General features: G+C 44.0%; 1 protein-coding gene across 1 annotated transcript; it reads right to left on the reverse strand.

The window, feature by feature from the left end:
* Window positions 1–107: 107 nt before the first annotated feature.
* KCTD13 (potassium channel tetramerization domain containing 13) lies at window positions 108–13,133 on the reverse strand. The gene is made up of 6 exons (XM_027126423.1): window positions 12,699–13,133; window positions 11,103–11,272; window positions 3,750–3,839; window positions 3,608–3,660; window positions 2,737–2,932; window positions 108–896 (listed from the first exon to the last, which is right to left on the reverse strand). The coding sequence occupies exons 1-6, from the start codon at window positions 12,940–12,942 to the stop codon at window positions 660–662; spliced, it is 990 nt and encodes a 329-aa protein (XP_026982224.1). The 5' UTR covers window positions 12,943–13,133; the 3' UTR covers window positions 108–659.
* Window positions 13,134–24,739: the final 11,606 nt, after the last annotated feature.

Genomic DNA, 24,739 nt, shown 5'->3' on the forward strand with positions numbered 1-24,739 from the left:
AGGGAAAGGCTGGGGGCAGGGGTCTGTGTCTTCTCCCATCCAACTAGCCAGGTACCTCCCTAACAAGCCATATACCTGGCCCTTTCTCTGGGAGCCAGCACCAGACCCTCAACTCAACTTTATTCCAATAATTTAATAGAAAATTATAATAATAAATAATATGAAAAAAATTGAGAAGATGCTGACCTGGTACAGGCCCAGGCCCACCTAGTACAAAGTTAAGGAGGTAGGGAGGATGTTGGGGAAGCAGGAGGGAGGCAAACTGCCCTGCACAATGGTGAGGAGGCGGCTCAGAATGTGGTGGGTGTTATTAAGGGCTGGCTTGACACTTTGGTGTGTACAATGTCCTAAAAAAAGACAAAGGGAATTCTAAATCCTTCTAAACCAGCTGGTGAGGGAAGAGGGCAGGACAAGGATGGGGAGGAGGCAACCAATGTAGGCCTTCTGAAGGCCTCTGAGGGGAGGGGCTGGAATGTACTCTGTGGTTAGCAATGAGGTGGGAATGGATGGAAAAGGGCCAAAGTGAACTGTACCATGCAATGAAGGGATGGAAGAAGGACCCACGACTTGGCCAGCAAAGCCGGGGCAAAGGTCTGGGAAGGGGAGGAAGAGAGAGACGGACTGGGTCCCAGCGGCCAGAGGAAGACTCGGGGCAAAGCTCAGTCCTTGAAGACAATCTGTTGGCCGTGAGGACGCTCGTCATGGGTGATGTGGCGCCGGACATGGATTCTGCGGACACGGTGCTCTCGGTTCTCCTCGTCCTCCCCTCGGCCTGCCCCGCCACCTCCAGCTGCACCTCCTGTGGCCTCCAAGAGGGCTGGGTCTGGGCCTCGGGGAGTCTCGTAGATCAGGATGTTCAGGGTCTCCTCAAAGATCCGGGCCTCTGGGAATTCCACCTGCAAAAGGCCAGCAACCCCCAGCTCCCTCGCTCTGGCTCCACTCTTACGCAGCCATCCCCTCCCCCAGGCTGCTCCTGCACTGTCTCGCCACTCCTATAGCCTCTGCAGTCACAGGTTCCTTTAGCCTGGACTGTCCTGTTTGCAGCTTCTTTGCTCAGCTAAGTCACACTTATACTTCAAGGTCCAGCTCTGAAGTCAGGCAGAGAGTTATTTGTTTTCTGTCCTTTATTGCCAAGTCTCTTGGTATATCTTTTTTTTTTTTTTCTTGGTATATCTTTTCATTTGACAAATATTTACTGAGTGACTGCACTGTACCAGGTGTTGTTCTGGGCATTGGGAATATAGCAGTGAACAAAACAGGCAAAGTTCCTGTCCGCAGGAAGTTTACATTCTAGGGCGAGGACCCAGACATATATGTAATAAGATATAAAGTGTCAGATGACGATAAATGTTACGGAAAAATTATAGCAGGAAAAGGGTGTGGAGATGGCCACCGCCAGGAATGTTACAACTTTAAAGAGGGAGCTCAGAGAAGGCCTCACTGAGAAGGTGACATCTGACCAATAGCCAAAGGAAAGGAGGGAAGGAACCAGATGGAGAACTAGAGACAGATCAGTCTGGGAAGGGAACAGCTCTGGGGTCAGGAACTCGCTTAGTGTATCTGAAGATCAGTGCAAGGCCAAAGCAACAAGGCAGAGTGAAGGAGAGTAGTACGGGATGAAGAGGTGGTTAGGGGTTCCCCTTGTGTGGCTTGGAGGGATATAAACAAAAAAACTTTAACAAGCTGCATTCTCATTACTGGTTTATCTTCCTGTCTTCCCAATTACAGAGGAAGCTACTTGGAAACTGGATTATTCACTCATTCACGCATTCAATAAATGTTTCCTAGCTTCTGCGGCGTGATAAAGGCCTGGCTAGTGCTACAGAGATGGGGGGGGAAAAAAAAGATTCAGCTCTACTCTCAAGAAGCTAACTCCTTGCTGCTGAAGTAAACACTCCTACTCCCCCATCCCCAGCAGACTACAATCAACATTGTGTTTGGCTGACAGGGGGGTATGACCAACTTTGTCTGGGGTTGTTGGGCTGAAAGTTCATGAGTGGTGTCCCAGAGAAAGTGATGCTTGGCTTAGGTCTTAAAGATTAAGCACAAGTCCATTAGGCAGACAGGAATGAGGAAAAGTAATTCCAAGAAGAGGGAATAGTGTGTGCAAAGGTAGCGGGGTGTGAAATAGCACTGGGTGCTTAAGAGACTTTCAAGATCTCCAGTGTATCTGAGGCACATCCTTCATGTCAAGGTCAGAAGGGACCAGGCTGATAAGATCTTCAGGGGCCAGACATCATGACAGAGGGCTTGTACTTTACTTAGCATCTTATTCGCCTTGATTTCAAGCCTCTTGCAGTGCTCAGGACGTATCTGCTGATGATTGCCATGTTAATGACTCAGGGCCTACAACCTCAGTGTGTTCTAAGCACCTGAAGTTTTAAGAACCTACTCTGGGTCATGGATCCTTCTGAAATTCTAATGACAACTATGGTCCTTCTATATAGAAAAATGCATACCCACTCCCAAAACTGCACACTCTTTCAAGATAGCCTTGAAACCCAACTGGCCTAGATTAAGAATCCCACCCTAATCCAACACCCTCCTTTCACAGGTAGAGAAGCAGAGACCCACAGAAGTCAGATGACTTGCCCAAGGTTACAGAACTAAGACCCCAGAACTTAGAACTCCGGTGATGGATTTCCCCTGCCTGATCTGCTGAGCTGCCTTTGTCCAGGGTGCTCGTCCTGCCCACCACCACAGCCCTCCCTGACCAGGCCCTGAACCCCTTCTGACCTTGGTCTGCTTCTTCTCCGTGGCATAGACAATGGAGGTGCAGCACACCTCGGCGATTTTGCGGCCCTGCCCGTAGAAAGACCAGCAGCAGATCTCATCCCCCAGAACATCCTTGAGGAAAAGCAGCCGCCCATGGAAGCGCAGGGCCAGTTTGTCAAACAGCTCGATGTTCTTAAGTAGGTTGTCATCTGAAGTGCTGAGGACCAGGGGGCCAAGAGGTTCAGCACAAATGGCTTCCTCCCTCTGTTCCCCCAAGCTTAGGGGCCCAGATATCTAGCACTCTAGTCCTACCTAGGAGTTTGGTGCCCAGAATGGAGCTTCCTCCACCCCTGGGGCCAGGCTAAGGAGGCCTCAGAACGGAAGCAGCATTTGCTCAGCAAATCCCAGCACAGCAGAGTGGCTACCCCATGCAGGTTCTGGAGCCAAGCTACCTCACCTGGCATCCTAGCTCTACCACTTTTTAACTGAGTGACACTCAGCAAGTTACTTCACCTCTCGGTGCCTCAGTTGCCTCATCTGTAAAATGGAGATCACAACAATACCTCCTTCAAACAATTGTGAGGATTATGTGAGTACGTATATGTAAAGCACTCAGAGCCATGCCTCTTATAAGAAATGCTAGTAATTATCATGTGATCCTCACCTGGACCCCAGTTTACTGATGATAAAACTGAAGCTCAGAAGTGAAAATGACCTGTCCAAAGTACCCAGTGGGTAAGTGGCAGAGCTAGAATTTGCATCCAGGCAGGATTCTTTTCGCCCCCCACCCCCCGCCCCCATGCGGCCATAATCCTCCCCTTGGGCCAGGAGCAGAGCTGTGCTTGAGCCCAGGATTCCACCCAGTGCACCTCCCCGCCCCTGAGGGGGTCACCTGGTGTAGGAGTACTTGTTATTACTGCGGTTGTGCAGGAGCTTCACCACGGGCTGTTGCGGGAGAAAGGATGGAGAAGGGTGGGGGTCAGGCTGCCGGGACAGGCCCCCAGCCTCCACCCTACAGGGCTCAGGGGCCTCACCTTGGAGGTGCTGGCCAGGAGCTGCTGCTCCTCCCGGGGAGATGTCACCGTGGGGATGAGGCACAGCGGGGACAGGTTCTCCCTTTTTTGCTGGAGAAGAAGCGGAAGGTGATTAACAGCACAACCAGAGGTCACTCACTCCCCAACCTAAAAGCCTTCAAAAACTGCTTGTTGCCTTTGGGAAAAAAATCCAGACTCCTTAGTAGTCCACACAAGACTCTGCAGGATGCGAACTCTGATCTCGTCTCTACCACTCTCCCCTGCCTGCTGGACTTCAGCCCCACCTGTTCCTTCGCGCATCCAGCTTGTGCCCACCAGGCCCTTTGCAGCTGCCACTGCCGGCAACAGCCTGCACTCGGTTGCATGGCTGGCCCCTTCATGCCATTCAGATCTCAACTCAAACAGTACCCCTAGGAGGGTGCTGGTCCTCCACCCTAAGCTCCCTGGCTAAGCAGCCTCCTCTACTTCTTCTTTTTCACACTATCAGTTCACTTTCTTCATGGTGCTCAGTTCCTCATATTTTCTCATTTTTTGGTATATTTGCTCATGGTCTCTTCCTAGACAATAAGTATCAATTTACAGTAGATGCTCAATAAATATCTGGTGAACGAATGAACTGGGCTAGGTGGAAGGCTGGAGGGAGAATCAGAACCAGACACATAGGTTTCTTTCCTCTTCTCTGCTTTCTAGAATCTTCATGCCAAAACCCCTCTCACCTCTCCCAACCTAAAAACTAGATGTGCAATTCTAATACAAATTCCAGCAGATTTTTTTTTTTGAGAAACTCCTAAGACTTTTTCTAAAATTAATTTGGAAGAATAAGTCTACTGTTACTTAGGTCAATTTTTAAAAAGAGTCAAGCAAGAGAAGAGATTGACCCTCCCAGATACTAAAATATCTTACAAAGCCATAATAATGAAAACAATGTAGTTCTGGTGCAGAAACAAACAAAAACAATAAAACATAATAGAGAACTTGGAAACAGACTGGTGTATATAGGAGAACTGATATTTTTAGAGAGAACATCACAAATCAGTGGGGCAAGTGTGTATTAGTTATCGCTGTATAACAAACTGTCCCCAAACTGAACGGCTTAAACCAACAGCAAATAACTTATTACCCATTTCTGTGGGTCAGAATAGATATTCAGAAATTCAGGAGTGGCTTAGCTCAATGTTTTTGGCATGGGGTCTCTCACAAGGTTACAGTCAAGTCAGGTGGGGCTGCAGTAATCTGAAGGCATGTCTGGGTTTGGAAGATTTGTTTCTGAGAAAGCTTATTCAAATGGCTGGCAAGTTCAGGCTGGCTATTGGCAGGAAATATCTGATCCCTGTCATTTAGACCTCTCCGTTGGGTTGCTTGAGTGTCCTCACAATATGGCAGCTGGCTTCTCCAGAGCAAATAATCCAAGAGAGAGCAAGGTGGAGGCCTCACTGTCTTTTATGACCTAGTTCTGTTAGCCCTATTCAGTGTGGGCAGGAACAACACAAGGCAATGAGTACTAGGGAACAAGAATCATTGGGGACTGCCTTGGAGGCTGGCTCCACAGTCCGCTTTCTGGCTCCCATTGATTCAAATCCCTCCCATACACAAAACACACTCACCCCCTCCCAAGATTCCCCCAAAGTCCCATCCTATTACAGCACTGAAGTACAGAATCTGGTCATCTAAATCAGGTCCAGGTGGGGACGATGCTCCTTGGGAGGTGTTCCTTAACTATAGCTCCTTAGGTACATTTTCTCTGGATCTGATGACCTGTGAACTAAAGAGACTAGTTATCTCTTCCACACACTCCACATGCAACATGTGCAACAGGCATTAGGATAAACACTCTTGTTCAAAAGGTGAGGAGGGGTGCAGGAGGCACAGAGAAGTCACTGCTTCACAGAAATTCTGTAATCCAGTTGGACAAATATTGGGAGCTCTCTGATGTCTACTCCTGTCCAGGAATGATCCTCTATGGCTCTTGGCTCTGACCTGAGTCATCCTTCCATTTCCATGAAAGACAGTCCGTGTTTGCAGCTCCATAGTTTCCTTAGCCTGCTTTCTGCCTGTAGAACTTCGAGGGTCCAAAGGCTTCTTCTCCTCTCGTACTGTCTCTGTCCCTTCCAGTCTAAGCTGGCAGTGTTTCTGCCAATATAATTCTCTTAAAAACTTAATGGGTGTCTTGTGAGTCCTGGGGTTCAGTTCATTAGACAAAAGCCTCACCCACACATCTTTGTGAGATAAGCTCTTCTCTACTTTGGGCTTATGCTGAGACTGCTGCCTGACAATAGCCTTAAGCTTCTTAGAAGTGCTATTATTTGATTGAATGGTTCTCTGAGGCATCTTCTTGGATATTTCTGAGGTCTTAAGGGATTTTACAATCACATCCTCAGCTTCATCTTTAGACCATGTTTTACTGAGAATGCCCTGTGTTTGATCTTTGCCTGGAAGCTATTTGCTGATTTTAACATCAGTTGTTATCTGCAAGACTGGGAATTTTCAAGCCCCCAAAATTCCTGGCTCCTTTTTGTTCAATTCTTTTTCCTTTAGCTTACCCTCTCCTCTTCTGTTTCACTATAAGCAACAAGAAACCTGTGGCACTTCAACATTCTATCTGGAAATTTCTTTAGCTAGATCACCCAGATCATTAGTATGTTTTCTACTTTCTACATTACTGTAGGAGACAGTGTTGCTACTTCTGCCACTATATAACAAGGATCCCCTTTCTACCACTTTCCAGTAAACATGTTCCACACTGCAGCCTCCCCCAAAGTCATCAGACTTCTACGAATACTCTTTAAAGCTCTTTAGGCTTTTATTAACACTGTTCTCAAGTCCTTCCAGCTTCTGCCCTCTTCCCAGTTCTAAAGCCGCTCCCACATTTTAGGTTTTTGTTACGGCAGAACCCCACTCCAGATACCAAAATCTGTTATCCGTTACTGGGTAACAAATTAGTACAAACTTAGCAGCTTAAAGCAACAATAAACATTTATTATCTCACACAGTTTCTGTGGGTTGGGAGCTTGAGACTGGCTTAGTTAGGTGGTCCTGGCCAAGGGTCTCTCATGAAGTTGGAGTCCAAGTGTTAACCAGGGCTGTAGTTATCTGAAGACTTGATTGGGCCTAAAGGATCCAATTCTGGGATAGTTCACCAATTTGGCTGGAAGTCTGTGCTGGCTGTTGGCAGGAGGCTTCAGTTCCTCACCAGGTGGACCTTTCCCTTAGGGCTGCATGAATATGCTCACATGGCAGCTGGCTTCCCCAGAGTGAGGGATCCAAGAGACGCAGAAACTGCTGTGGGTCTTTTATGACCTAGCTTTAGAAGTCACACGCTATCACCTCTGCAATCTCCTACTGGTTACAGAGGTCAGCCCTGTTCAGTGTGGGAGGGGACTAAGCAAGAGCCTGAATAAGCAAGAGGCAAGAATTGCTGGTGGCCATCTTGGATGCTGGCTACCACAGATTGTGTAGTAGATGGCATTGAGAAAACTAGCTCAGTCCACAGAGGACAAAAAACAGTTGAATCCCTTCATAATTCGCATTTAGGACAGTGAATTCCATATAGAAAAGGTAAAACTATAAAGCTAATAAAAAATGTAGAATGAACTTCTTAAACAAGATCCTGAGAGGATACACCATTAGAAGAATAAAAAGAGGAATGTGACTATATCAGAATCAAGAATCTCTCCAGTTGACAATGAAAAGTATGACTTTATAAATAATTTCACGTAATAATGTTGAAGGAATTATAATTATTCTACAACCCTAATGAAATTATTGATTCAGGTGAGAATTATAAATGGATGTGTGGTTGATAGGTAACTGCCATTCATAAAATGCCTAAATTACTTTATAGTTAGCAACAAGGAAGTGTAACTACGATGGAGGGATCAAACCATCATCATCGGAATCTAGGGGCCAATACTGAGCATCACCAATGATGGGTCATATTAACAATATTGTAGGTCTCGATATAACACAGTATGATATATGTAACATTACTTAACATGCTTTCCAACCAAAATGTTTAATATCAAGCTTTTAAATCTACCATCTAATTTAGAGAAAACTCAGGATAGGGTAGGGTAACAAACCACATCAGGCGAATTTGGAGAGCAGGTCACTGTGAAGGACAACTGATGGTCAGTATTATGAGAAAGTCAGTATTTTGAGAAAAAAGGGACTGCTTGGGTTGGAAAAAGAACATAATGACCAGATGTAATGCAAGGATCTAGATCGGGTCCTGGTTTAGATGAACCATCTATAAAAGACATTTCTGGAACAAACAGAGAAATGTGTATATGCGCCTCATGTTATATAAAATTTCACTGACATGGAAAGACGGCAATTATTAACAAACAAACAAAAAGCGTACTACAAAACAGCACACACAGCATAATCATATTCAAAAGACCTAGAAGGATATTTGGTGCTTTTATTATTTTGATGATCTGTGTTTTCTAAATTTCTACAATACTTATAGACTGCTTTAAAAATAATAAACATTTATTTATAATTAAAAAGAATAATTTCTATTCAACAACAGATGCCACAGACAGGTGACATTCTAAGAGAAATTATTGGTAACATCTAAAACTGACTAGAAATTATTATCTAAAACACACTTTCTCAACTGGGCTTCCTCACTGAATATCAAAACCCAGCAAATAATCTGAGTAACTATTTTCCCAACTCTTCTGAGAATGTCAGGTAAATAGTACCATTCTAGATGCACAGGAGAAGTTAATTTATTATGTAAAATACATGCCTTAGAGTAATAGGGCTTAATTCTCCCTAGGAACTAAGCTAAAATATGTAAGAATCTCCTGCAAAACAACAAGAAAAAGATAGGAAACTCAGTAGAAAATTTGGTAAAGAATATGAATTGGCAATTCACTGAAGGGGAAACCAAAAAAGCTAGTATGTGAAAAGATGCTCAATCTAATTAGTAATCAGAAGCACGCAAATTAAAATGAAATCACTCTATACCAATCAGATTAGCAAAATTAGAATGCTGGGTGATGCCATGAGTTGCTGAGGATATGCAGAAACAGGATTCCTTATGCACTGCTCATCAAGAGTACAAGGTGCTACAGCCATTTGGGAGAGTAATCTGATGATACTTGCTGAAATTCGTTTGCATGTGTCCTGCGGCCCACCAATTCCATTCCCAGCTACAGTCATGAGAAACACTGACCCAGGACCCACAAGGGCACACGTACAAAGATGCTCATGGTGGCATCGTTTGTGGGGGCAGGAAGCGGGAGGCAATCTAGGTTTCCAACCTCAGGGGAATGTATAAATAAAATATGGTTGAATGCACACCATAGATTCCTGTGCAGCGGTCAGAAGCAAAGAACTAAATGTACATACAGCAGCATGAATAGAACTTGGAAGAAGTGTTGAATTAAGAAACAGAACACACAATCCATAGCTCAATGACATTTATGGAAATTTAAAATACATGTGTATACAAAACAATGTTTTAGTTTTTTAATGGTACAAACATAATCCAAGGAAATGTATTAAAACATTAGAACTGGAGGGGTACCTATGGGGAAAAGGGAAGCGGGCAGGGGACTGGGAATGAAGGAAAAAATAAAAAGAGAAAAGATCTGCATAGACTAATGATGTTTAAGTGTCACACACTGAGAAGTATGCTGAACTCAATTCTCTGTACCAGAATCTTAAAAACAACGGGATTTCCCTGGTGGTCGACTGGTTAAGACTCCCAGCTTCCACTGCAGGGGGCACGGGTTCGATCCCTGGTCGGGGAACTAAGATCCCGCATGGTACACGGGGCGGCCAAAAAGGAAGAAAGAAACAAGCAAACAAAAAACTCCAAACCCCAAACCTCCAAACAAACAAGCATATTCTAGCTGAGTGGAGTGGGGAATGAGAATGGTCTTGGGGAAGCTTGCAAAGGAGGCAGCTGAGCACAGAAGAAAAAGCACTGCACTTGGGAGTCAGGCACCTGGGGTTGACTCTGAGCTTTGCTGCTTACCGGCTCTTTCACCTTGAATATATCCTCAGCTTCCCTCATGTTTCTTTTTATGTCAAACAGGGGTACAAGAAGGTAAAAGAACCAATCCTAACACACAGTGGATGTGAGATAACATTAGATAAATGTAAAGTTACAGAACAGGAATGCACTTCCAAAATCATCTAGTTTGATGTTTTTTAAACTGCAAGTGGTAACCCACTAATGGGTCATGAAATAAATTTAATGGGTTCCAAACGGCATCAGAAAGAAAGAAAACAGAATATGTCAGAGTGTATTTCACTAAAAGTATCATTTTATAAAACTTAATTCAGTCATATATATGCAAGTATAAAATGCATTTTATGCATCTCTATGAGATGCAGTCAAAAAGCTTGAAAAACATAGATATCGCCCAAAGGAATTCTATACTTTTGGATTTCAAGGTCCAGTAAGTATTCCCCAAGATAACAGAAAGTTGTTCATAGTTGCCACTTTTTAATATATTGAATATAAAGGGCATCAAAAAAAATTTTTACAATCTCCTATTAATATTGTATCATAAAAGGACACTTTTCACATTGTAAAAATAGAACAGAATAAAAGGCTTTATGTGAAACTCACTACACTGCACATATTTTTCTCATTTCCCTATCTTTTGGAACATGAGAACAGAATGCCAGAGGTAGGAATCGACTCACTCAAGGTCAGTCAGTCATCTGTGGTGGAGTGACACTTAACCCACATCTCCTGGCTGTGCTTTCCAAACTCTTCTCAGAATCCTAAGAGATCCCCAGAAAAGAAGCCCAGCAGGTGGGGCCCTGGAACCCCCAACCCTGTTTTATTGGGTGTGACTGCTTCTATAGTATTTCACTGCTAGAAAAAAAAGAATTATTTAAAGCCCTGGGAGGGATGGAATGCTGCCTCCCAGGATAGGACCAGATCATGGAGGTCATTATATTCCAATTTAAATTCAGATTTTTTTTTTTTCCCTTAGTGGGACAAGGGCATTATTTGGGATTTCTGAGCAAGGGAGAGAATAAATTGGGATTGTGTTTAAGGATCATTATTCAGGTGCTAGTGTAACAGCTGGATTGGCTGGGTAGAAACAGCAAGAAACAGAGACAGTAGTCATTTAACCACTGCAGTAGTCTTGGCATGAGGTGGTGAGGGGGGCCCTGCCTGAGACAGCAGAAATGCACAGGACAGTACCCCCAAATTCTCTGGTGTCATGGCCAGTCAGAGCCAGGCCAGAGGCAACTCCTCCAGGCAGTGCCCCATACTTCCTTTTGTTTTTCTTTAATATCTTAATAGCTAACTGCTTGGGCAGCTCTCCCAGGGACATGAGCATAGGGGTGGGACTCAGGAGGTGGGGAAGGGACCCTCACCTGCAGTGCCAGCTGGCAGTCCTCAATCAGTCCCTGTACCAGGTAGTAGCGTGCTTCGCCCAGAAGCTCCCCCAGTTCTCTGGTACTCTCAGGCAGTGGCACGGACCCGTCCCGCAGGTAGTTGAGGATTGTACCAAAGTGGCGGCCGCTCCGGTCAATCAGCACCCAACCTGGTGTGGTGGGGAGAGGCAGGAGGAAGGATAGCTTTGCTAAAGGCTGTGGAGCTACTAAATTTTTATGAAAGAAGGATTCGAAAGCCACAAGTCTTAATACTGATCTGTCTCAAGCCTGTGCCATAGCTAAGAAAATCCCTTTAAAACATCTCCAGTGAGTTCTCCCATAAGCCCCTTTTTAACACAGCCAGCCACAGAGAATTAATTCCCTCCCAAGTCTGTGCTACACTGAGAAGGTTCTCACCATCAGAGAGTTCATACAGATTACCTTATCAATAAACCTCTAACCTCTTGTGCTAATTCTGACCATCCTATTTAATTAGAATGTCCACCCCACCATCCAGTTTACTACCATTTTAACCTTTATATTCTTCCTAGAATATAAAGATATATATTCTTCATTCTATTCTTCATAATATACTTATTGCTATCTGAAATTACATATTTCGCTTTTGTTTTAGCATGTTTACTTGCTTATTCTCCCCCTGCCCCCACAAAAAAAGAAAACTCCGTAAGGCTTAGCTTATCAGATTTGTGTACCAAACTATCTCCCGCACTGGCATTTTACAAATACTTATTGAATAAATAAATTCTTCACCTTCAGGTATTTGAAGGCTGAGCTCTACCTCCCCAAATTTTACTTTCCTGCTCTCACAACCCTCGTTAACCCCTTCTGAATCCACTCCACCTCCACCACCCTCAACCCTGCCACCAAACTTTAAGGTTCCACTTGGGCATATGGGGCCCAGACCTGAATGCAACACTTCGGGAAGGTAAGGGGCTCGCCTGCCAAAGAGAACTGTCCACTCTCCGCTCTGGCGTCCCTGGCAAACCCAAAGCTGCCCTCTCCTTCTACAGTCTGTATTTACAGATGGAGTCCTAGAGTGTAGAGGAACCTCCGTTAGGGGAACGGAGACCGACAAGATCCTCCAACTCTCGGGGATGGCTGTTGGCAGCGCTGAGGTAGAGAGGGGAACAACAGGCTGGGCAGGTGGAAGAAACTGATGAAGGGTGCCTGGAAGGATGTTGTTGGCAGCTGGGCTGGTTCCCAAGTCTTTTGAGCTGAGGCGTGAAGGGTGGGAGAGTCAGTGGGAAGCAGTCATGAAAATTGGGAGCTGACACGTTGAATCACTTACCACAGCGCCCGGCAGAGTAGTTGGAGGGGCGGGGTGGATGGTGCGGCGGGGCGGGGGATGTCCATGAATGTTGGTTACTACTGCTGGGGGTAAAGATCGGGGGAGGGAGGGCGCTCATGACCGAGCCAGGCGAGATGAGACGGGATGTGGGGGCTGGAGGGGGTGAGAATGAACTGACTGGACGGTGGCAGAGAACGGGCATGAGGAGACTGGGCCAGGAAAGACCACGGGAAAGGGAGACGTGGATCTGGAGGACGCAGGACAGTAAGCAAGGGCAGCTCGCGTACCTCCGGCGTCAGTGAGCACCTCCGCGCGGCCGCTGAACATGGCCTTGAGCATGGTGTCCTGTCCCGTGAGGGTGCGCAGCGTCGTGTAGTGCAGCGAGCCGCCCACGTTCAGCTTCACGTACTTGCTGTTCGTGGTCAGTGGCTTGAGACCGGAGGCAGCGGAGCCAGGTTCGAGACCTGAGGGCTTAGGGACTTCCAGGAACGGGGCCTCGGCCGCCTCCGGGCCCGAGGCCTCGGCCGACATGCCTGGTGGTGGCGGCGGGCAGCGATCCTAGGTTCTCTCTGCGCCCCCCGGCCGCTCCCAAAGACCCCGGTCCTGAGCCCTCGGGCCGGACCTCTGGGCCCGCACGCCTCTACACCGCCGCTACTCAAAGACACTGTCCCTCAGACCCATAGCGCCTGCACCGCCCGGAAGCCGGGCGAGCAGCTGCGCAGGCGCGTCAAGCTCCCGCCCCCGACCTCGCGGGGCCGGAAGTGCGGAGCATGCGTAGTGGCCTTGGGCCGTTGGAGGGGTTGAGCGCCGGCTGCCGCGGGTTAGGACGCCGCGGGAAGTGCGGTCCAGTCGCCAGTGCTGGAGGCCCGGTGTAGGAGGCGCTTGGCCACTAGCCTGTTGTGGAAACGGGTGTCCCTGCCGCGTGTCTCTGCTCTCAGAGCGCTTCGTGGGCGTAAAGGGAAAAGTGGCCCAGAGAAGCAGGGGATTGGGCACAGTTTCCCGCCTCCCATCCCCGCGCATTTGACAGACTGAGGGGAGCTGCGAACGAAGCACCAAGGGACGCTCTTAAAGGAGGCTAGAGGGATGTGGCCTCGCAGAGGAGATGGCGGTAGTGCTAGGGCATGCAGGGTGTGAGCAGGGTAAGGTCGTCTTGGAAGGCTTCCCTGAGGAGGTGATACTGAGCTGAAGCTCAGAAGAAGCGGCCCCGTGGAGGTGTGAGGGCGGAGAGTTACTGGCAGAGCCAAGGGCAAATACAAAGACCCTCAGGCCGGAACACACTTGGCATATTTGAGAAGCAGAAAGAAGGTCAGGAGCGGCTGGAGCAGCTGAGCAAAGGCCTTAGAATCCCAGCCGATGTCGTGAGACACCCAACCCCTAAAGAAAGGAGAAGTAAGCTGGGAACACATTGTTGATAAAGTGTGGTGAGAAGTGTTTTTATCCAGTCCCATCCACATTCAGTTGAGAGGCTGATACCTCAGAGATTTAACAATCGACCTGAATGTCTAGCAGACGGATCCTCTGGAGGGAAAACTAAACACAAAGTTGTAGTTTCCGCCTTGCCATCAGTTCACTGTGTGATCAGGCAAGTCACTTCTCTCTGGGCTTGCTTGGTTCCTTTTCTGCTAGTGAGGGGTGCAAATTTAAATGCCAGGAGACAAGGTAGGAGTGTAAATGAGTGGGGCAGACCAGTTACAAGGTACTGGGGAGTCATGAGTCCTGTGGTGATCTGAAGAGCCCATGTTTTACCAAAAGGATTGCCAATTCTGATTTTTCAAATGTAGCTGGTGAAAAAGAGAAAAGCAGCTCATGACAACTGGGAGCTAGTTTGCACTCTTCCTTCAGAAGCCTCAGTGTTGCTAGTAGGGGGCCTGGCACTATTAGCTAGGCTGTGGTGTTGCCTTGTTGAGCATAAACAATTTTACAGAACACCAACATCAGACAAAAACCAGTCGCTGATGGATGGAGAGAAAGACCATTCCATAATCATGCCTGAACACGAAAACGAGAACATTGTCCAGACCACAAAAATGACCAAACACAACCCTCTCCACAGTTTGAGTGACTGCTGCTTCTTTACCAACTACAGCTTTAGCACTGATCCATTCCTCCTAACTTCTAGATAAGAATTATTAAGAAAACCAGAAAGGGGTTTCCCTGGTGGCGTCCCACGTGCCGTGGAGCGGCTGGGCCCCTGAGCCATGGCGGCTGAGCCTGTGCGTCCGGAGCCTGTGCTCCGCAACGGGAGAGGCCACAGCAGTGAGAGGCCCGCGTACCGCAAAAAAAAAAAGAAAGAAAGAAAACCAGAAAGAATTATCCCCACTTCCTGACAGCATCCAACCTAGAGCAAATCTCCCCTTTCTCTAACCCTCCCAGAAAATCATCTAACACAAGCCCCAATCCTGTAATAAGTCCTTTTTAATATGCACTTGCTGAGATGCCCAGAATGGGTTCCCCATGGTGTGCGGTCTCCCTCATTCTACTACAGGTGTGTTCCTAGTAGTCTTTGGCTGGAGGGCATTATCAGAAATGGAGGATCCACAGAGATTCAGCTGAAGCCCTCACTACCTTGGACTGGAACCCTTGACTCTAGTAACAATGTGCACATCTGAGACCCCTCGTGTCTCTAACTATTTGAGGTGCCATCCTGCCCATGGCTGGGAGGTAAGTTCTTGCTGAATTGAGCTCTGATGTTCCGTTGAGACCCTTGAGTGTTGGGATTATTTTGTTTATTTTCCTTGGAGTAAGGTCCTCTTCCATTTTTTTGGTTATCCAATTAGATTTTTATTTTTCCTTGGGGAATTTGTTTTCTGGCTTTCTACATCTATCTGCTCCCATGATTCCCCCCGTCTAGTGTTTTGAATGTTGTTTGTCTGTAAGAGGAAAAGTCTATAGGGAAAGGATGGGTATGTAGCCCTGGATGTCTGAGGGCAACATGAACCTGTTATTTATTGCTCAGTCTCTGGTGGCTGAATACCACTTATCCCTCTAAGAAGTTGGGGATGCCAGCCACTCAGGGGTCATGTAACTAGTTAGCATGCTGCAGTGTCATTTGTTATCAGAATTAACCAGACAAATAACTCCATCAACCAAGGCCCAATAAGTCTGTCCTACAGCCAGCCCTGGAGACTATGGAATTCAGAAGGTATCCTCAAACCAGTGTCCTTTGAATAAACTTTGCCTCAGGTTGCCATTCCAAACCTTTATAAGGACTTCTTCCTCAGTTTTGTCTGTGTCCCTGAGAACTCCTTTTTTTCATTTCTTCTGCCCAGAATCAGGTCATTTTCTCTGGCTTCTGATCAGTGATGACTGGTCTTTGGCCAAGTTCTAGAGATACAAGGTTGCACAGCACTGGCCTTATGAACTCTTATCTCAACTAAAACTGGGCCAAATACCTGATTCCTTCATGTTTTCTCACAATTACACTAGCTCGTACCCTTATCTTTCTAACTGACCCAATTTCACTAGGGACAATTTAGAATTGCAGTGGCCATTTTGAGGAACTTGGGACAAGAACAAGATTCTTTATTTGATAGTTACCTTAGAACAAAAAGATAAGAAATCCTCATGAGGAGATTGTCTTGGTTGTCAAAAAGAGAGATTATTTTGTTTAACATAGGTGATATTTCATTTCCGTACTTTGGAGGTTAATAAATACCGATTTTTAAATTATATAGCTCTTTGAAATTATCAAGTGCCTAAGATATTTTTAAAATTAGGTGGAATGTCACTCTTCGTGTGTGTGTATGTATATGTCAAAATCTGGAGGGTTTTTGCATTTAAACTGTTTTATCTTTACTTGCAGAGGGAACATGGATTAGCTTTTTAGAGTGATAGTTTCATATTTTTCTGAAGTAGCTCCCTCTCACTTTTTTTGCTGTCCATTTTCCTCTCTTGGAAAAGTTTAAAGATTAACTTATCAAAAAAGTATTTCATTGAATGTGCACAATCCAGTTAAATACAGTTGACTCTCGAACAATATGGGTTTGAACTCCACAGTTCCACGTATACGTGAATTTTTTTCAGTAAATACATTGGAAAAAATTGTGGGGGGGATTTGTAACAATTTGAGAAAACGTGTAGCCTAAAAATATCAAAAAAATTAAGAAAAAGGTATATCATGAGTGCATAAATTATAAACAGATAGTAGTGTATTTTATCATTTACTATCATAAAATATACCAAATCTATTATAAAAAGGGAAATTTTGGGACTTCCCTGGGGCGCAGTGGTTAAGAATCCACCTGCCAATGCAGGGGACACGGGTTCAATCCTTGGTCTGGGAAGATCCCACATGCCGCAGGGCAACTAAGCACCTGTGCCACAACTACTGAGCCTGCGCTCTAGAGCCCGTGAGCCACGACTACTGAGCTCGTGAGCCACAACTACTGAATTCCACGTGCCCTAGAACCTGCACGCTGCAACTACTGAAGGCCGCGTGCCACAACTACTGAGCCTGCGTGCTGCAACTACTGAAGCCCGCACACAACAAGAGAAGAGCCCGTGCTCCGCAACAAGAGAAGCCACTGCAATGAGAAGCCCGCACACCACAACAAAGAGTAGCTCCCGCTCGCCACAACTAGAGAAAGCCTGTGCGCAGCAACAAAGACCCAACGTAGCCAAATATATATATATATAAAGAAAAAGTAAAAATTTATCGAAACTCCCACACACAAACATTTACAGACTATACATGGCACTATCGATTACACTAGGTTACCAGAAGGCAGTCATATTGCTGCTTCATTATCAATGCATGAATCATTTTATCTGTAAATAAATATAAATTTCTTTTTCACACTATCTTTTGTTTGGTTTTTTTTTTTAGCTGCGTCGTGCGGCATGCAGGACCTTAGTTTCCTGACCAGGGATCAAACCCATGCCCCTGGCAGTGGAAGCATGGAGCCCTAACCACTGGACCACCAGGGAATTCCCTGTCTTTTCATTTTTGATGTCTAGTGTTACTAATACATTTACTATCTACAATGTTTTGTGTAACATAAGACAGTATTGACGTAGGTACTGACAGATGATTCATCTTGTAAACAGACCATGTAAACATATGGTATCAGTATCGATAAATACAATCAGTACTTTAAGTTTATTTTCTCTTCCTTATGACTTTCTTAATAACATTTTCTCTAGCTTACTTTATTGTAAGAATACATTATATAATACATATAAAAAATGTGTTAAGTGTTTATATTATCAGTAAGGCTATTAGTAGCTAAGTTTGAGGAGGGGGTCAATTGTGCCTTGGGGGGTGGGGGACTGGGGGGTGTTGTTTCTTAAGTTCCTTAACCCCCACGTTGTTCAAGGGTCAACTGTAATCAAAAATGTCTGAAAGAATTGCTAAACTATATATGTTTCCTTTGTGGGCTCTGAAAAGTATATTTATGTAATAGGCTTTGTAATTATAGTTATAGATAAGATAAGGCCTTAGTTCCAAGATAAAAGAAGAGTTTTTGGCATGATCCAGTGTATTTGCATTTTAATTTGCCATGTAAAAATAATGCCAGCACAATATTTTGGTTTGTACAAGATCAGGGTTAGTTTTCTTATGATTTAAACCTTTTTACTTTTTATATTGATTTTATAAGTTAAGTAAATTATCTTAGTTTTCATATATGATTTACCTTTTGAAATTTTTAAAAATACTCACCATGCTGTACATTACATCCCCAGAACTTATTTATCTTTTTTTAAAATTTTATTTATTTTTTACTTTTTTATTTTTGGCTGCGTTGGGTCTTCATTGTGGTGCACGGGCTTCTCATTGTAGTGGCTTCTCTTGTTGCAAAGCATGGGCTCTAGGCGTGTGGGCTTCAGTAGTTGTGGCACGCAGGCTCAGTAGTAGTGGCATGTGAGCTCTAGAGCACAGGCTCAGTAGTTGTGGTGCACGGGCTTAGTTGCTCTGCGGCATGTGGAATCTTCCTGGACCAGGACTTGAACCCATGTCCCGTGCATTGGCAGGCAGATTCTTAAGCACTGCGCCACCAGCGAAGTCCCTAATTATGTTTTAAGGCTTTCAATTTATTACCTATTTGTGTATTTATGTATCTGTGAATGCCTAAATACACATATATGTAAAGGTATATTAATAAATCATTTACTGAAAATTGTTACATGAATAATATATAAAAGGAGGAAAATGAGAATTGGGGCTTTTTTTTTTTAATGTCCAGACTAGTAGAAGTTCCTTCCTTCCTTCCTTCCTTCCTTCCTTTTCTTTCTTTCTTCTTTGGGTCTTCACTGCTGTGCACAGGCTTTCTCTAGTTGCGGAGAGCAGGGAAAGTCTACTCTTTCCTTTTTGTCACTAAAAATATCCTATTAACTCTTGGTGCTTTTTGATATACTCGTAAATCATTTTTTAAAAATTAATTTTGGCTGTGTTGGGTCTTCGTTGCTGTGCGCGGGCTTTCTCTGGTTGTGGCGAGTGGGGGCTACTCTTCATAGCGGTGTGCGGGCTTCTCATTGTGGTGGCTTCTCTTGTTGCGGAGCACAGGCTCTACGCACATGGGCTTCAGTAGTTGTGGCACGTGGGCTCAGTAGTTGTGGCTCACGGGCTCTAGAGCGCAGGCTCAGTAGTTGTGGCTCATGGGCTTAGTTGCTCCGCAGCATGTGGGATCTTCCAGGACCAGGGCTTGAACCTGTATCCCCTGCATTAGCAGGCGGATTCTTAACCACTGCACCACCAGGGAAGACCTTAAATCATTTTTGAAAAGAGTTTTTTTTTTTTTAAGTTAAGTTCCTAATAACCATTGTTGTTCATTGCTGTGTGTTTTTACAATATTGCCTATAAATATATCTTTTCTTTAGATATTTATTTATTACTTATATGTTGTTTCCTCTACAACTATTCTTGATTTTGCCTTTCCTAAATTCAGTCCCCAAATTTAGGCTAATAAAACTATTAGGATATTTTTTTTTGTGCCTAAACTATGTTTGGGTTTCCTAAAATAGCCATCGAATAGCACAAAGATCTGCTCCTTTTTTCTATAAAAAGAACAATAGGAATCATTAGGTTTATCTGCAATTTACCAAATTTAATTAATTCAAAACTATTGTGAGAGCTCTTTTGTCTACTAAACTCACAATTAAAAAAATAATAATAAATTGAAAAGAGAGGGTATCTTTCTAAGTTACTTACACATAAGTAAAGCATATTAATATGAATATATGTCAAGAATTGTATACTTTTCAAGTTAAAAAATAAAGCCTACATATTTAAGCACAGACTAGTATGATAACTGTCTACAAAAAGATCTGTTTCCAGAATTTTAGATTCACAAGCCCCTTCCCTTTTTGTTCATGAAAAGTGTGAACAAGCATTTGGGGTACTGGTCAATTACATGGGGATCATCGGAGGCCTACTGCTTATTTCAGTTTTTTATTAGACCCAGTAGCCAAGACATAGATGCCTCATCTAAGAACTACAGCAACAATAGCAGAGTATGGGAAATTTTCCCTTGATTTGGTTCTAAGGTCTCTACTAACTAAAATGGTTACCCATTCTAAAGACTCTTCTGTTGACAGATAATGTTCAGTACTTCTCAGCTGGTGGCCTATCTGCCTGTGAAATATTATTGTTTCCTTTTACATATCACTGTCCATCACTGCAACTCTGTAAACCCAGCCACCCTCCTAACGTGAAGAAGGAGAAGCCCATGGCTGTTTTTCTTTGTTAGGGAACCGTCAAAACCTGATGTGCTCAGTTTTGTGGCAAGGTGACCGCTGCAGGCTACCTATCTCAGGCAGCCGTGTCAGCTGGCTTCCAGTTGGTTCAGCAAATGCAAGTCCGTGGAAGGAGAATGAAAAGCAGGGGGAAGGGAGAAGCCAGGGCATTTCTCTACCAGCACCCTCCTCCACCCCAACTCCCATATCCACATTAAGTATCATCCCCCATGATGGCAATAGCTCTCACGTGGGTCCAGCTCCCACCAGAAAGGTTGGCCACAGTTCTGGCTTCTACAGGTGACCCTGGCTCTGGGATCTGGTAACACTGCCCTTTGTTCCTCTAGTTCCAGGAGTGGTAACAGCTTTCTTCTGTTGTTAATTTTGGGGTTGCCTCACAGTCTCCTGTTAGGCTTCTCAGCTTTTGGTTACTATACTACTCAGCAATAAAAAGGAACAAACTATCGATACATGCAACAAATTAGTTGGACCTCAAGGGAGTTATACTGAGTGAAAAAAAGTCAATCTCAAAATGTTCCATACTGTGTGATTCTGTTTATACAACATCCTAGAAATTACACAGTTATTGACATGGAGAATGGATTGGTGGTTGCCAAAGGTTAAGACAAGGCTGGGGCGAGGTGGGGTGGGGAGAGGGGATGTGTGACTATAAGGGGATAACACAAGGTATCTCTGTGGTGATGGAACAGTTCTGTATCTTGATTGTGATAGTGGTTACACAAATCTACATGTGATAAAATTCCATGTGTGCATATAACTGTATATATACACACAAATGCAATGAATGTATATGAAACTGATGAAATCTGAATAAGGTCTGTGGATTGTACCAATGTCAATTTCCTGGTTTTGATACTGTACTACAGTTATGTAAGGTGTTACCACTGGGAGAAACTGGGTACATGGTACCCTTTTCATACTATTTTTGCAACTTCTTGTGAATCTAATATTATTTAAAAAAATTTTTTTTAATCCAAAAAGAAAGAGAGATTCCCTGACATCTATAGTAGTCCGTAGAAAATGGACAGCAAATTAAAAACTTGTAGATATTTTTCTGTTATCTAAGGAAGTAGCCATAGTAAAAATGGAGTTTAGCAAGAATGCTTCTTGATATTGCCTGAATAGTAGAGATAAATTGACAACATTGAACCAGCATTGGTGGGGGGTAACTTTAAGGGTATTGCTGAGGATTTTCCAATGCACATCTTACCAACCAGTGACATATTCCTGGTAAGACTGCAAAGGTAGGACATGGACAAGAACCAAAGCCTTGAGGCTCTGTGAACACCTCCAAATAAACTATAAGTATGTTCTAGTTATTGTTTATTCTCAGGGTGGATTGAGACTTTTTCTAGCTGGAGAGCTATGGACATATTAGCAGAGAAAAAATTGCTTGATTTTAAAATTCCCACCGTTGGGGAAAGGGGTCTCAATTTACCTCTCTAGTAACAAAGAGACATATTTCACTGGTACCATTATTTTTAAAAGATTCTTTATACCTTTTACTTGGAAAATACACTGTCCATATCATCCTCTATCTTCAGCAAAAAGAAAGAGAACTAAAGGAATGAAAAAACTCATCATTATCAAAACTCTCAGAAACCCAAAGTTTTGCCATTGCCCTTGATAAAATAAGATCAATTGTGGGTCCCTCCAGGACCCACAGGTTATCTCCTTCTGAGTTAACTGCTCCATGCATTTGGGAATCACTTCCAATCCTAGACTGACCCCATTATACTTACATGACTAACTTCTTCAGGGATTCATATAATACCTCCAGATTTAGCACCAATAGATATAAGCTGCATTTCCAAAACACCCACCTAAGCAGCTCTGCATGATCTGAAACCTGGAGATTTGGTCTTCAGGAAAAGAATCAGAAAAAAACTGCCCTTGAGCCTCTACAAAAAGAACCTTTAACAGATAACTGACATACAATAAAACTCCAAGCTGTTGATCTTTCGGTTCATATTTCCGAAGTGAAAAGATGTACATCACTTACTCCAGAGTACTGGGCATCCGGTCCATTGGGGGACCTCAAACTGAGGATTGTTAGACATTTTCTGTAAGCTGCTGACTGTGGGCAGCTTCTGTCCAAGATGAAGGAAAAAGGTGCTAACCGCACATGTGAATAGCTTCTGCAGAACAAGATTTTTTGCTTCTTCAGTGCCCTCTTCCATACCCTTTGTTCTCCTAGTAATATAGCCTATTATTGTCTTTAACATCCTCTTTAACTGATTAAAAGTTATCTTAATATGGTGTTCCCTATCTTCATCCTGTTACTTTTGACCCCCTGTGGTCTCCTTTCGCTGCTTAAGGAAAAAAAATATGCCGGTGTGTATTTCTCAGACCTTAGGTATTGCTCTGAATTTAACTCATTCCGGGAACCGTTGCCTCCCCATCTAATCCTGCTGACAAAAAAATGTAATAACTTCAAACACTTCAGAAGGTAGATGTCCTTCTACAAGTCCTTTCTTGTCTTAAGTTTTTCTCACATAATTAATTCCAAAGTTCAGTCTTACAAACTTGTTCTTGAATGAAATGCTTCTGCTGAGGTCGTTATAACCCTACCCATAAAACCTAGGTCATTCAAGAATGGGATATAAGGTTGGGGCTATCTTTGCTCTAATAGTCAGTCTATTCTCTTCTGAGACACTCCAGCCTGTTTGCAAGCACTATGTAACTCCACTCAAGGAATCTGTCCACCTCAAGAGTCCAAAAATTGGGTACTCCCAGTACAACCTATGCCTCAGTAGGGTCCGACTTCCTATGCAGACATCAGGCTTTTACCTGTCTGCTGCACTCTAACTTATCCTGTGTATTCAGAGTAATTGTTAAGAGCCTTTCAGATATTTTAAATTACCACTTCTCCAGAAATCTCCAAAATGAGGCAGGCTGTTCAAGAACAGGCTATTCAGGAAAACTCCCAGAAGGGATAACCTACTTCATTATCATGTATGCTGTATGAGCTATACTTCCCAGAGAGGGGTAATAGTACTGGAAAAGGTGATCCAAATCTTGCCTCTAACCTCAGCAGACATCATAAATGCCAACTTCTACTCAGAAGCCCAACAACTAGTTTAAACTTAAATTCATTAACCAAGGGGAAATGTATGCTTTGGCAAACACTGCTCGCTGCACCTGTATAAATACAGGTCAAGTTGAGCAGCCTGTGACTATGCTAAAAAAAAAAAAAAAAAAAAAGTCACTTGAATCGCTATAAAAGGCAAGCTGGACTTTGGGACATGTTTTCATTGCCTGGATTTGATGCTCTAGGCCCCTGTCTTCAGGATCTGTTACAAGGATTAATAACTATTTAGTTTCTGGTAATTTCCTGTGGTGCAGTTGGCTGATGTATTCTGGTCAGAGTTTTAAATGCTACTGTGCAACCATCATCATGTCAGAGGATTTGAGAACTCATTCTGCAACAAAAGGAGAAGGAAAGACTAACCATAGGCTCACTATAGATGTTCTCTTGACAGTCTCCTGATGAACAAAATCTTGGCAATGGTGAAGAGCTGGCTAGTAGGCTAAAGTTCTGAGGCTTGACTCCATCTGCCTTTGGCTAAGAGGGAGACAGAGAAAGAGAAAGCATCCTCTGACAGCCTGGAGCTGGCCTGGCACTATCATCTAGGCCTTGGTGTTGATAGGAGCTAGTATGACACTCACAGCTAGACTGTTGTTTTCTCTTGATAAACATAAACAATTTTACAGAACACCAATATCACAAAGACAAGGCCACTCTGTCACTGTGATGGATCAAGATAAAAACAAGACCACCCTGTCGTTATGTCTGAACACAGTCAAAAACAAGAACATTATCCAAACAACAGAAATGCCAAGTATCCCTATCCTGCCTAATATAAATTACTTCACTTTCTTTATCAGTGATAGCTTTAATCTTGCTCCTTTCTTCCCACCACTTAGATAAAAAGTTTTACGATACCAGTCATAGAACTATTCCCCACTTCCTCACAGCATCCAAATCAGAACAAAGCCCCTTTCCTTGAATCCTTCCCAGAAACCTAACATAAGCTCAAATCCTGTAATAAGTCATTTACAACATCTCTTACTGAGATGCCTCCCAGTTTCTCGTATTGTGTGGTCTCCCTCATTGCAATGAGTCAGTACACCCAAATTTGTTCAATTATAGGTTTGTTCTTGATAGCCTTTGACAGGAGGGCATTGACACTGCAAATTGGACTTTTTTTTTCACTGAAAAGATACTAATTTTTAAAAAATTTATTTATTTTCTTTCTTTCTTTTTTTTTTTGGCTGCATCCAGTCTTAGTTGCGGCACGCGGATCTTCGTTGAGGCATGTGGGATATTTCTTTGTGGCACATGGGTTTCTCTCTAGTTGTAGCGCTGGGGCTTCTCTCTAGTTGTGGCATGTGGGTTTTCTCTCTCTAGTTGTGGCACGTAGGCTCCAGAGCGTGTGGGTTCTGTAGTTTGCGGTACACAGGTTCTCTCATTGAGGCGCGAGCTCAGCAGTTGTGGCCTGCGGGCTTAGCTGCCCCGCGGCATGTGGGATCTTAGTTCCCTGACCAGGGGTCGAACCCCCATTCCCTGCATTGGAAGGAGGATTCTTTACCACTGGACCACCAGGGAAGTCCTGAAAAGATACTGAGTTTTTTT

This window comes from Aethalodelphis obliquidens, unplaced genomic scaffold (genome assembly GCF_003676395.1).
Source record: "Aethalodelphis obliquidens isolate GAN/ISIS:26980383/991018 unplaced genomic scaffold, ASM367639v1 scaffold30, whole genome shotgun sequence".
NCBI classification, from domain to species: Eukaryota; Metazoa; Chordata; class Mammalia; order Artiodactyla; family Delphinidae; genus Aethalodelphis; species Aethalodelphis obliquidens.

Bases quoted from the DNA above. Each gene is read 5' to 3' on its own strand.
- KCTD13 (XM_027126423.1), bottom strand. From the start codon at position 12,942: ATGTCGGCCGAGGCCTCGGGCCCGGAGGCGGCCGAGGCCCCGTTCCTG. The intron at 11,273-12,698 runs GTACGCGAGCTG...CCACCACACCAG, and splicing joins GGTGCTCACTGACGCCGGAG to GTTGGGTGCTGATTGACCGG. The intron at 3,661-3,749 runs GTGAGGCCCCTG...CTCCCGCAACAG, and splicing joins TCCTGGCCAGCACCTCCAAG to CCCGTGGTGAAGCTCCTGCA.